The 13440-nt window shown below is 38.3% G+C and overlaps 1 protein-coding gene across 6 annotated transcripts in view; it reads right to left on the bottom strand.

The window, feature by feature from the left end:
* Positions 1-13440, bottom strand: part of NLN (neurolysin) — a 104237-nt gene that overhangs the window by 27038 nt on the left and 63759 nt on the right. For all 6 annotated transcript variants that reach the window (XM_007103299.3, XM_007103303.4, XM_007103300.4 and 3 more), the window contains 2 exons: positions 10057-10192; positions 7305-7671 (listed from right to left, as the gene is read on the bottom strand). In XM_007103299.3, coding sequence (XP_007103361.1) covers positions 7305-7671; positions 10057-10192 — 503 coding nt within the window. The remainder of the gene's footprint in view (positions 1-7304; positions 7672-10056; positions 10193-13440) is intronic.

Here is a 13440-nt window from a genome sequence, read left to right as displayed (position 1 = left end):
TTTTTTCCTGCTGAAGTTATTCAGCTAAAACCAAAACAAAAATAAACTAGTCTTTTTACTACTTCCTATTAAGATATAGAAAGCTGAAAAGGGCATTGCTCCTATTCTTACAACAACATGCTGGACAATTTGCAAATCACAACTTTTCTTGAACCCATCAGAAAGTGAAGGTTGAAGGGCAACCAACCTACAATCTTATCTAAGACAGATGCCTCCAAGGAGAGAGAAAGGAAGCAAGCACTTTTTTGTTTTTTTGTTTGTTTGTTTTTAACCTGGGGCAGACACTGCGGACACCAGTAAGAAAATTTTTAACAAATTGATAAAGATTGATGGTGAACCAGCAAAAATAGGGAACCACTAGGAGTTATTAGATAAGGGAAATTTTGCATCCATTTGCAGGGTCTTCTCCTTAGACCTCACTGAGTACACACAAAAAAGACAGGGGCAGGATGAGAGCTATGAGAAAGAATCAGTGCTGATGCAAGCCTGGTGGAAGGGAGCATTGCTTAGATCCATTTCACCTCTCTCCTAGTGGACACGAGCCTTGAACTTCTCATGGAAAGGCAACAAACCCTGTTGCCCTAAAAGCACTGGTAAAAACCCACTGCCACTGGGGGGATGATAACAGAAAAAAACACTCTACTTCTGAAGGTAGGGCAGGAAAACATCCTGGGCCCAGACCTACAGCTAAGGGTGGGGCAGTAACACTATATAGGTATACTCCTCAGACCCAGGGTAAGACTGAACAACAGAAAAGACCCTCCCCTTTCCAGGCTAATAGGCATCCAGTAATAAACAATAGTAGTCCACTGCAGGGAGAGGAGCAAGAGCATGAAAAGAGACCTGCTCTAGGGGCCTCCCTGGTGGCACAGTGGTTGGGAGTCTGCCTGCCAATGCAGGGGACGCGGGTTCGTGTCCTGGTCTGGGAAGATCCCACATGCTGTGGAGCAACTGGGCCCGTGAGCCACAATTACTGAGCCTGTGCAACTGGAGCCTATGCTCCGCAACAAGAGAGGCCGCGATAGTGAGAGGCCCACGCACTGCGATGAAGAGTAGCCCCCGCTTGCCACAACTAGAGAAAGCCCTCGCGCAGAAACGAAGACCCAACACAGCCATAAAAAAAAAAAAAAAAAAAAAGACCTGCTCTAAGGCACAGCACAAATGAACAACCTCAAACTAAGTGGAACAGACACTGAGAAAAACTCTGGCAAATAAGCTCTCATCCTAAACACATACAGGAATCTGAAGCTTTGGGTTCACTGAGGTTAACCACAGCAATAACAAGGTCCAAAGCCAGCTCAACTACTAAATGGAATGAGTTAAACACTCACATTAAAGGCCTAGCAGAAGTACGTATGTGCCCACTGCCAGGTATAAAAACCATTTACCTTAGTCTTTTCTGTCTTATATAAGTGTCTGACTTAAAGAAAAATTGTAAGGCACATGGAGACGTAAGGAAAAAAGACACAATGTCAAGAGGCAAAGAGAGCAAGAAAAATAGACTCAGATATGACAAAGATGTTGGAGCTATCAGACAGAGTATTTACAATAACTTAAATGTTAAAGATTCTGGAGGAAAATGCACAGTCAGATGGATAATTTTGGCAGAGAGCTGGAAACTATGAGAATAAAATGAAAATGCTAGAAATAAAAAGCACAGTAATGGGGATGAAGAATGCCTTTGATAGTCTCATTGATAGACGTCCCACAGCCAAGGGAAGAATCACTGAACCAAAAGATAGGCCAATAGAAATTACCCTAAAACACAAAGGTTTTTAAAAGGGTGCCAAAAACAAAAAACAAAACAAAACAAACAAAAAACAAAACAAAGACTCAAGAGCTGCAGGACAATATCAAATAATCTATTATATATGTAAGTGGAAATTCAGAAGGAGAATAGAGAACAGGATGGAAGAAATATTTGAAGAATACCTGAGAATTTTCCAAAATTAGGGAACTCCCTGGTGGTCCTGTGGTTAGGACTCTGCGCTTTCACTGCTGAGGGCCTGGGTTCCATCCCTGGTTGGGGAACTAAAAGCCTGCAAGCCGCGAGACGTGGGCCCAAAAAACCCCCCCGAAACCAAAAGAAGAGCTCAGAATTTTCCAAAATTAACAACACGAAACCACAGATCCAACAAGTTCAAAGAACACCAAGGAAGACAAATACAAAGCAAACAACCAAAAAAAGAAAAAAGAAAAAATTATCCCATATGCCTTAGTGTATGGAACTTCTGAAAGAGAGGAACAAAAAAAAAAAAAAAAAAAAAGAGAAGAACAAAGAGAAAATCTTGAAGGCAGTCAGAGGAAAAGGACACAGTACAGAACACAGTAAGAACACAAAAAGAACACAGTAAGAATTACAGCCAATCTCTTGTCAGAAACTATGCAATGTCCAGAAGACAATGGAATGCCATCTTTAAAGTACTGATACAAAATACCTGTGAACCCAGAATTCTATAAATAGTAAAAAAAATATATTTCACAAAAGAAATTAAAGGAAAGACTTTCTCAAAAAAAACTGGTATATATTACCAACAGACGTGAATTACAAGAAATTTTAAAGGAAGTTCTTCAGGCAGAAGGGATGTGATACCACTCTAAACTTGTAACTACAAAGCAATTAGTGCTGAAAATATAATAAATGAAGATATATTACAATCTATTTTGAATTGCTGTGAATAATAGTTGACTAATCAATAATACTAACAATGAACTGGGTGTTAAGCATATGTGAAAATAATATGTAGGCCAACGATAGCACAAATGATAAGAAATATAATATAATATAACTTGAAGGTAGACTGTGATTAAAGATATTGATATATACTTGAAACCTTTAGGCAATTTTTTAATTTAAAAATATTAAAAGGAGATGGTAGAGACAATGGTAGAGACAAAAATAAATCATAAAAAAACCTATCAACCCAAAAGAAGTCAGAAAAGGGGGGAAAGTATAGATGGGACAAAAAGTAAGATGGTTATACTAAATGTAGGTTTCCTAAGCATGCCAAATAAAACATTAGAGTGGATAAAAAAGCAAGCACCAAATAGTGTCTATAAGAAACCTACTCTAAATAAAAAGGCAAAGGTAAAAAGTTAAAGGATGGAAAAAGATACACTATGTAAATGCTAATCAAATGAAAGCTGAATGGCTATAGTAGTAGCAGACAAACAGAACAAGGAATATTACTAAAGATAAAAAGGAACATTATATAACGATAAAGGGGACAGTTCTCTAAGTAGACATAACAATTCTAAATATGTATATAACTAAAAGCAGAGCTTCAAAATATACTAAACAATTCAATATCCTGTGACAAATCATAATAGAAATGAATATAAAAAAGATTGTGTATATATATGTATAACTGAATCACTTTGCTCTACAGCAGAAATTAATACAACATTGTAAATCAACTATACTTCAATTAAAAAAATACATAAAGCAAAAACCGATAGAACTGAAAGAAGAAATAGACAAATCACTTAGAGACTTCACTCCTTTCTCAGTAATAATTGAACAGGCTGAGAGAATATCAGCTCAGATATAGAAAACCTGAACATTATTGGTCATCTTCACCTAACTGACATTTACAGAACCCTCAACCTAACAACAGAAAACAAATACTCAAGTGCACATGGAACATTCACCAAGACTAATTACATGTTGGCTGTAAATCAAAACAATTTAAAAGAATTCAAAGGATATAAAGTACATTCTCCAACAATAACAGAACCAAACTAGAAATAACAGATGGCTAGCTGGAAAATATCCAAATATTTGGAAATTAAAAATAGTCAACTTCTCTTTGACAAAAGGGCAAAGGCACAGATAAAGACAATGCAGCACAGACACTTTTTTCAACAAATGATGCTGGAACAACTAGAAGTCCACATGCAAAAAAATGAGTGGAGACACAGACCTTACACCCTTCACAAAAAATAACTAAAAAATGGATCACAGACCTAAATGCAAAATGCAAAACTACAAAATTCCTAGAATATAACATAGGAGGAAATCTAGATGACCCTGGGTTTGGCAATGACTTTTTAGATGAAACACTGAAGGCACAATCCACGAAAGAAAAAAAATCAATAAGCTGGATTTCATTAAACACTGTCAAGAAATTGATAAGACAAGCCATAGACTGTGAGGAAATATTTACAAAGGAGACATCTGATAAAAGACTGTTATCCAAAATACACAAAGAACTCTTAAAATTCACCAATAAGAAAACAAACAATCTGATTAAAAAATATACCAAAGACCTTAACAGACACCTCCTCAAAGGAGATACAGAGATGGTAGTTAAGTATATGAAAAGTTGTTCCACATCATATGTCATCAGGGAAATGCAAATTAAAACAACAATGAGATACCACTACACACCTATTAGAGTGACCAAAATCCAGAATACTGACAACACCAAATGCTGACAGGGATGTGGAACAATAGAAACTCTCATTCATCGCTGGTGGGAACGCAAAAATGGTACATGCACTCTGGAAGACAGTTTGGTGGTTTCTTACAAAACTAAACATACTCTTACCATACAATCTAGCAATTGCACTCCTCGGTATTTACCCAAAGGGACTGGAAATTTATGTCCACACAAAAACCTGCACATGTTTATAACAGCTTTATTCATAATTGCCAAAACTTGGAAGCAACCAAAATGTCCTTTAGTAGATGAATGGATAAATAAATTGTGGTATATCCAGACAACGGAATATTATTCAGTGCTAAAAAGAAAAGAAATGAGCTATTAAGTCATGAAAAGACATGGAGGAACTTTAAATGCATAATGCTAAATGAAAGAAGCCAATCTGAGAAGGCTACATACTGTATAATTCCATCTGTATGACATTTCAGAAAAGGCAAAACTATGGAGAAAGTAAAAGGATCAGTGGTCGCCAGGGGCTGGGGTGGTGGGGGAAGGGATGAAGAGGCCGAGCACAGGGGATTTTTAGGGCAGTGAAACTACTCTGTACGATACTATAATGGTAGATACACATTATATATGTTTTTTCAAATCCCAAGAAAGTATAACATCAACAGTGAACCCGAATATAATTTGGGTGACAATGATGTGTCAATGTAGGTTATAACAAATGTACCACTCTGGTGGGGGACGTTGATAATGGGGGAAACTGCATGTGCGGGGCAGAGGATATACGGGAAATCTCTGTACTTTAGGGTCAGTTTTGCTGTGAATCTAAAACTGCTCTAAAAGATAAAGTCTGTTTAAAATAAATAAGTAAAAATAAATAAATAACAAAAACAACAAAGAAAATAACTGTGTCAGGCTGAGCTAGGAGTGAGCAGGGACATGGGAAGGGAAGTCAGACAGAGGAGGGGAGAGAAGGGAAGAGAACCCACGGACATGTACCCCAGAAACCGTGCACTGAATCTGATAACATTTTCAGCTGGTCCAGCCTCTGGATGTTCAATGGGCCCATCAGTGTTTCTGGAATGATTTCATGTAGTTAGACTGAATTGTTTAAACAGGTAAACAGATCTATAAATATTATTTTTACTGGGGAAAACAAACTAAAGTAATCTGCAAGGTGTTTATCCTGTTATATTTTATACATCTTGGTCCATTATGAAACACCATAAGGACTTTCAACCAATTTAAAAATCAGTGCCACTGAGGGGTTTTTATCTTTCTTTTTAAAAAATAAACTTGATTTATTTAATATCAAAGGTTTCCTTATTCTGAGAGTATATCTTTTTAACTTTGTGTTTATAAAATGATGGTGATTTTAAAAGTTGCCCTTACCTGGCAATCTTATGTTGGAACCATTAGAGGTTTTTTTTTTTCCTGTTGTTTGAGAATCTCAGTGTTTGATGAATAAAAATTGATATGTGATTTTAAAAAAGAAGAAACTGGTCTTTCCTAACCTACTACAAATATCCTTTTTTTGAGTCAAGTAGACAAAGAAAACAAGAAGCAAGCACATCAGGTGACAGAAAGTGAATATTAACTAGGTCACTACGCTCACAAAACATCACTCTCTGGTCCCCATCCCTGAGTGCTGGTAGCAATGGCCAGATCTCTGAGAACAAAAGACACCAGTTATATCTTGGCAAAGAAACAGCAGGATGGGGTAGCTAGACTTGCTATCTTTGGCCATGGAAAGAGAATCCGGGGACAGTTATAGGAGGCTCCAATGCTGAAGGAGTTCCCCTGAAAGAATTCTTGGCCTAAAACTGTATCCTGACACTCTTCAATTAAAAATAGACTTATCCAATTTGACATGGGTTTATTTTTAGATCATATCAGAAGTGAAAGTAAGTCCATAAAGCAGTGGGATCAGACAACTCTGCCTCCTGTCTGGTTGACAATAGTTAACCAGCCTCCTTCCTGAAGTCATGCAAAATCAGTAGGTTATGAACTTGCATGTGCTGCTGATCTAGAGATGCTATTGATATAATTTACTCTGGCCTAGTTAGTAAAATTGCAACAGGCTGGCTTTGTTTTAGAAAGCAGCCTACAGAGAGTAATCCAAATCCTGTGGAGTCCATAGTTACTACATGCTACAGAGACAATGATAATAATATTTTTAATTCTTACTACTGATTGAATGCCCAGGCTGGGTGATTTGCATATATAGTCTAATGCACAAAACAAACCTGTAAAGCAAACATCATTCCCATATAACAGAGGTGGATATAGAGACTCATAAAGGTTATGTCACTCAAGCATTCCAACTCAAGTTTGACTGACCGCCAAGATTTTGCTATTCTTTTATACTGTGCTGCCTTTCAGCCAGACTGAAGGGAGTGGACATAGATTTAAGAGTACTGGCAGACAGATCACCTGAATAGTAAACATTTTGAGGTCAATTTTAAATTAAGAAATGCAGGGAATTCCCTGGCGGTCCAGTGGTCAGCACTCTGTGCTTCCACTGCCAAGGGCCCAGGTTCGATCCTAGATGATGATGATGATGATGATAGTGATGATGATAGCAGCTCACATTTATTAAGCACTTGCTGTGTGCTGGGTAGTCTTCTAAAAGCTTTGTATGTAATTAACCATTTTAGTCCTTACAACGACCTTACAAAGCAGGTATGATTGGTATTCCCATTTCATAGGACTGTAATATAGGTAAGGAAACTGAGGCAGAGAAAAATTAAGTAACCTGCCTAGTAAGTGATGGAGCCAGACATTCTGGCTTCAGAGCCCACATTTTTAATCCCTTTACTAGGAATCACATATGAGAATTATGAAAGACAAGAATCTTAATCTGGGTAGGAGTTGAATCCCTAAGGTCCCTTCCAACACGGTGATCCTCAGTACCTTGGATAGAGGTCCAAGTAGAACTGTCCTAATACTTCTCCCGTAGCTTTATCTTTCACAGTGTAAAGTGTAACACTCTTATGCCAAACATGAGCATCTGTCACTTGCTCAAATGAAAGTCCCAACAGCTCCTGGTAGATGTTCAGTAAGCCTTCAGTGACCACTTCAATTGGGAAGTATTCCTTGAGGATCTCTTGGTCTACAGAGTACTTGAGTTCTTCTGTCTGAGTCATGTAGTAATATAGATCCCAGGCATTGATCTTCCCATCGTATTCAAGACCTCTCTCTTCACATTCCTTTTTCTTCAAATTCAAAATAAACTCTCGTTCTGATTCACCCAAGGGTTTTAATTTCTGGCTTAAATCATCTGTGAGGAGAGGGAAAAGTTGGCAATCCATTGTTCTTGGAAGCAAGCATATTCATACATACCACCAGTATTTGAGCATGGTGCTTCCTCCTTTGTCACACTCGATACAGATACATCAGGAGAAAAGAAGGAAGGGAGGGTGGAAGGAAGGGGAGAGGAAGGGAGGAAAGCAGGCTTTATTATGACAGCACTGCTGTTCTCTTCAGGGTAATTTATTTTATGGCTCCTCACCCTTCTTTTTTTTTTTTTTTTTTTGCACCACCCAAATCAGGCCACAACTTCCTTACAGCATAAACAAAGCTGAAGTTTATCTCAGAGAACTCTGCCTTAAGAATATTATAATTCACCGAACGAAGCGAGAGTGAAACTAAACTCATGTACATGATTATTCTTCAATGAGGTTAGGCTCCTCAGAGACCTAGCGAAAACAAATCAGATGTGACCTGTAGTCAGAATTACTGAAAACTGTTCATTGCCTTTGAGAGCCATGGGTTTAGTTAATCACTACCCCATTCCTATAAAGAAGGTCTGGTTGGACATGGCAATTCTACTTTTTAGAAGGATACTGCAATTTAACACTGTGGTCAGTTTTTGACTATTGCACTGTATTTGGCTAAAGGAGTATGCTTTTATTATGTATTTATTTTCCACAATTTGCTACATATGTAAGATAAACAGCATTGCCTCTGTAAGGGGCATCCCCATAGTGTGAGGTGAAGGCAGCAGCTTGAGGAGTGCTGTGAAACAAAAAGAGGAAAATCATGGAAGATATAGAGAGATGTAATTCTGATTAGAGAGAAAACTGCTTTTAAAAAATTAAGTTAGGGCTTCCCTGGTGGCGCAGTGGTTGCGCGTCCGCCTGCCGATGCAGGGGAACCGGGTTCACGCCCCGGTCCGGGAAGATACACTCCCCCAGTAAACTGGTTTCCTGAGCAGGTTATAAAGTATGAATTAAAAGGGAATGAGGGGGCTTCCCTGGTGGCGCAGTGGTTGCGCGTCCGCCTGCCGATGCAGGGGAACCGGGTTCGCGCCCCGGTCCGGGAGGATCCCACATGCCGCGGAGCGGCTGGGCCCGTGAGCCATGGCCGCTGGGCCTGCGCGTCCGGAGCCTGTGCTCCGCAACGGGAGAGGCCACAGCAGAGGGAGGCCCGCATACCACAAAAAAAAAAAAAAAAAAAAAGTTAATGAGGTATTATTAAGGAAAATTTTCAGTATACACAGTCACCACTAAAGGAAACATTCTCACCAAACCTATTAACTCCCCAAGCCAATTTCTTGTATAAAATACATCAGAACAGATGGCAATTACTGGTTCACATCTCTGTTGTTTCCGCTCAGCGGAAAATTCATTGAGGAAAGAATCTTGTCTTAGCCCTTTCTATAGTCCCACCGTGTAGCATGCACACTAATACAGGGCAGGTATTTCATAAATGTCTCATGAATGAATAAATGAATTATATAATAACTAATAGCTACTATTTGTGCAACACTTGCTACATGTCATATATGATGTCAGCATATACATTAATAATTCAAGGTATGGCCATTGAGAACACAGAGGACTAAACTGCAGGCTGCATGCTGATTTTGACACATTATTAATCATCTCCAACTTAACTAAGCTAATAAAATTATAAACTAGCTGTTAAAGGTGAATAAACTCTGAAAGGGGTCAATGAGAAAGTTAAAAAATAAATCATACTCTGGTAAACTCTGATTAGAGAAGATTAAAACAAAAATTAGTATTTTTGCAATGGTTATGTTATTCAACCATTTTCACTAAAATGAAAGAGAAAACCAGAGTGACCATTGGAATAGTGACACTGAGATTGACAGGGGTAAGGGTGATAAAGTGCCACTGACTAAATGTCATGGACATAAGCTCTATGGTTTTAAAAAGATTAATGAAAAAGTGATTTTAAATGAATGTGAAGATAGTTATTAGATAACAATTTTGATGCATATTATTTTATATTCTTTTATGTATTAACAAGTGGCTTCTGGAATATAAAATATTTCTTGTTTCTATATGCTCTATTTTCATTTATGTCCTATTTGTCAGCTTATTTCATACAACAGGCTAATCCTCTCTCTGTAGGTCCCTAGATATCTTCTTAGAAATTAATATAAAAATCCCCGTCAAGATACAAATAGAATGAAGCAAGGACTGTAATAGTAATATAAACAATGAGCAACTCTTAGGGCCAAGCACAGTATCTAACATAAAGTAGGTGACCAATACATTTCTCTTGCATGAATGAAAAGCAGAATGTTCTCAAGGGCATATTAAGTTCTGAGGACCTCTGTCAGTTGGTACTATGCAGCAAAACAGTCACAGAAAAAGAGAAATGGCAATATATAAGAGATTAAGAAAAGAAGACTAACCTAGAAAGGCTGTTACGTGGCCTGTACTCTTTGCAGTATTCATTTCAAGGACAAAGTCAGCATGTGTGCTATAGCCGAGCAGTTTGGCTACTTTGGCCCGCAGTGGAAGTAGCTGATGCAGGATTATGGTGTTTTCCTGGTAATAGACAACAATAATAAAAACCAAAATAAAGGTTAATAATTAACTGGATCCAAAGCACTAAAAAGAAGAGTTTCTACATTATTTTCAGGTTGGTAAAACTGTCAAATATTTTTAGACCATCTCAACTTCTAGTAAGTTATTCCATTTCAGTGTTGCAGACTTTTTTCTGCATTCATGATCCAATTTTATTACTGAAATAATTGACTTTTTAAGTCTCAGGAGATAGCTATGAGGGTCTTAACAAAATTTTAGGTACTGTTAAATTTGAGTAAAAACATATTCTTTTTTTTTTAACATCTTTATTGGAGTGTAATTGCTTTACAATGGTATGTTAGTTTCTGCTTTATAACAAAGTGAATCAGCTATACATATACATATATCCCCAAATCTCTTCCCTCTTGCATCTCCCTCCCTCCCACCCTCCCTATCCCACCCCTCTAGGTGGTCACAAAGCACTGAGCTGATCTCCCTGTGCTATGCGGCTGCTTCCCTCTAGCTATGGGTTTTGCATTTGGTAGTGTATATACATCCATGCCACTCTCTCACTTTGTCCCAGCTTACCCTTCCCCCTCCCCGTGTCCTCAAGTCCGTTCTCTAGTAGGTCTGCGTCTTTATTCTCATCTTGCCCCTAAAAACATATTCTTAAGGACTATACTGATTCCACATTTAGTCTTGTCAATACTGCACCAAATATTGGTACTTAAAATTTTTCTTTTATTGTGGTAAAATATACATAATACAAAATTTACCACTTTAACTTTGCACCCATAAGTATGGCTATTTTAAAAAAAAAAAAGGAAGAACTTCCCTGGTGGCACAGTGGTTAAGAATCCGCCTGCCAATGCAGGGAACATGGGTTCGAGCCCTAGTCTGGGAAGATCCCACGTGCTGCAGAGCAACTAAGCCCGTGTGCCACAACTACTGAGCCTGTGCTCTAGAGCCTGCGAGCCACAACTACTGAGCCTGCGTGCCACAACTACTGAAGCCTGCATGCTTAGAGCCTGAGCTCCACGACAAGAGAAGCCAGCGCACCATAACAGAGTAGCCCCCGCTCTCCACAAGTAGAGAAAAGCCCGCGTGCAGCAATGAAGACCCAATGTAGCCAAAAATAAATAAATAAATAAATTTTTTTAAAAATAGAAAAAAGGTAAATAATAAACGTTGGTGAAGATGTGGAAAATTTGGAACCTTTATATCTGATGAGAGTGTAAAATGGTACAGCTGCTGTAGAAAACAGTATTATGATTTCTCAAAAAATTAAACATAGAATTACCATATGATCCAGAAATTCCACTTCTGGGTATACATCCCAAAGAAATGGAAGCAGAGACTCAAACAGGTACTTGTATACCCATGTTCACTGCAGCATTATTCATAATAGCTAAATGGTAGAAGCAACCTAAATGTCCATCAATGGATGAATGGATAAAGAAGATGTGATATATACGTACAATGGAATATTATTCAGCCTTAAAAGGGAAAGAAATTTTGACACGTGAAATTATGGATAAACCTAGAAGACATTATGTTACGTGAAATAAGTCAGTCACTAAAGGACAACTACTATATGGATTCTACTTACATGAGGTCCTTATATTAGTAAAATTCACAGAGACAGAGAGTAGAATGATGTATGCCAGGGGCTGGGGCTGGGGGGATGGGGAGTTAGTGTTTAATGGGTACAGAGTTTCAGTTGAGAAAGATGAAAAAGCTCTGGAGATGTATGGTGGTGATGGCTGCACAACAATGTGAATATACTTAACGCCACAGAACTCTATGCTTAAAAATGTTTTAGGGATTTTGCTCAAATTATTACAAACATTTTATATATTTTATTTGTATTAAAATGCAAATAATGATATTGCTTTATTGTTTTCTTAACAATAAAGGAAAAAATAATCTCCTAGAGAAAGTAAATAAACGTTGAGGTCAAAGAAAAACTACTATTAAATCATCAAGTTATTTACAGACATGCTTCTAAGGAAGATCACACTCCAAGGTCAGACTACCAGGGTTCAAAATTTGGCTCCACCATTCACTAGTTGTCTAATTATTGGCAAGTCCCTTAATCTTCCTAAGCCTCAGTTTTCTCATCTGCAAGACACAGATAATAAAAATAGCTACATCATAGAGTGATCAAGCAGATTAAGTGAGAATATAAGTAAAATGCATAGAAAAACGCCTGGCAGAAAAGCAAACACCATATAATTATGCTTTATTATTTTAAAATGAGAATGGAAACATGGATATGAGAAACACATAATACAATTCTCCAAGTTCTAAAGTTAACTAGTTTGAGTCTTTCAAACTAGTCTTGGCCCCCTTCTTCAGTTTCCCTAGACCTTCTCCCTAGACTGCCAATTTTTTCCTAATATCAATTCCCCCATTCTTCCTTTTAGTAACAGAATTCTCTGAGTTTTTGCTGGACACACGGTCTCCTGACTACCTTTCCCAGCCTTTCTTTTTTTTTTTTGGTACGCGGGCCTCTCACTGTTGTGGCCTCTCCCGTTGCGGAGCACAGGCTCCGGACGCACAGGCTCAGCGGCCATGGCTCACGGGCCCAGCCGCTCCGTGGCATGTGGGATCTTCCTGGACCGGGTCACGAACCCGTGTCCCCTGCATCGGCAGGCGGACCCTCAACCACTGCGCCACCAGGGAAGCCCTCCCAGACTTTCTTAAAGCTAGCTGTGGCCATGTGATACACAATGGGACAATGGAATACGAATGAGGTGACAAGTGAAATTTCTGGGTCATCTCTTTATAGATGCTTGTCTTGCTAGCTGTGAACTGAAGATGAGAACAATGACCTTGGAAGCCACATACTAAGGACAGCAGAGCTGTCTTCCAGCTCTGGACCCCTCACCTCTGTACTGTTAGTTGCAAGAGAAATAAACCTTAAAAAAAAGTGTAGTAAAACATACCTAACACTAAATATACCATTTTAGCCCATTTTTAAGTGTACGATTTAATGGTACCAACTATAATTTACACTGTTGTGCAACCATTACCACTGTTTCCAACACTTTTCTAACACCCTAAACAGAAACTTGGTAACCATTAAGCAATAATTCCCCAGTCTCCCAGCCCCTGGTATCCACTAATCCTTTCTGAAGAAAAATAACTTTTAGCTTATTTGAGTCACTGTGCTTTTAGTTGACTTTGCACATTTGTTTAACCTGAAGCCTAATACCCACAGAGACTAATAGTAGGAATAGGGTGCTTCTATAACCAAACTGAAAAAT

This window comes from Physeter macrocephalus, chromosome 8 (assembly GCF_002837175.3).
Source record: "Physeter macrocephalus isolate SW-GA chromosome 8, ASM283717v5, whole genome shotgun sequence".
NCBI lineage: Eukaryota > Metazoa > Chordata > Mammalia > Artiodactyla > Physeteridae > Physeter > Physeter macrocephalus.
This window is presented reverse-complemented; position numbering and strand designations above follow the sequence as displayed.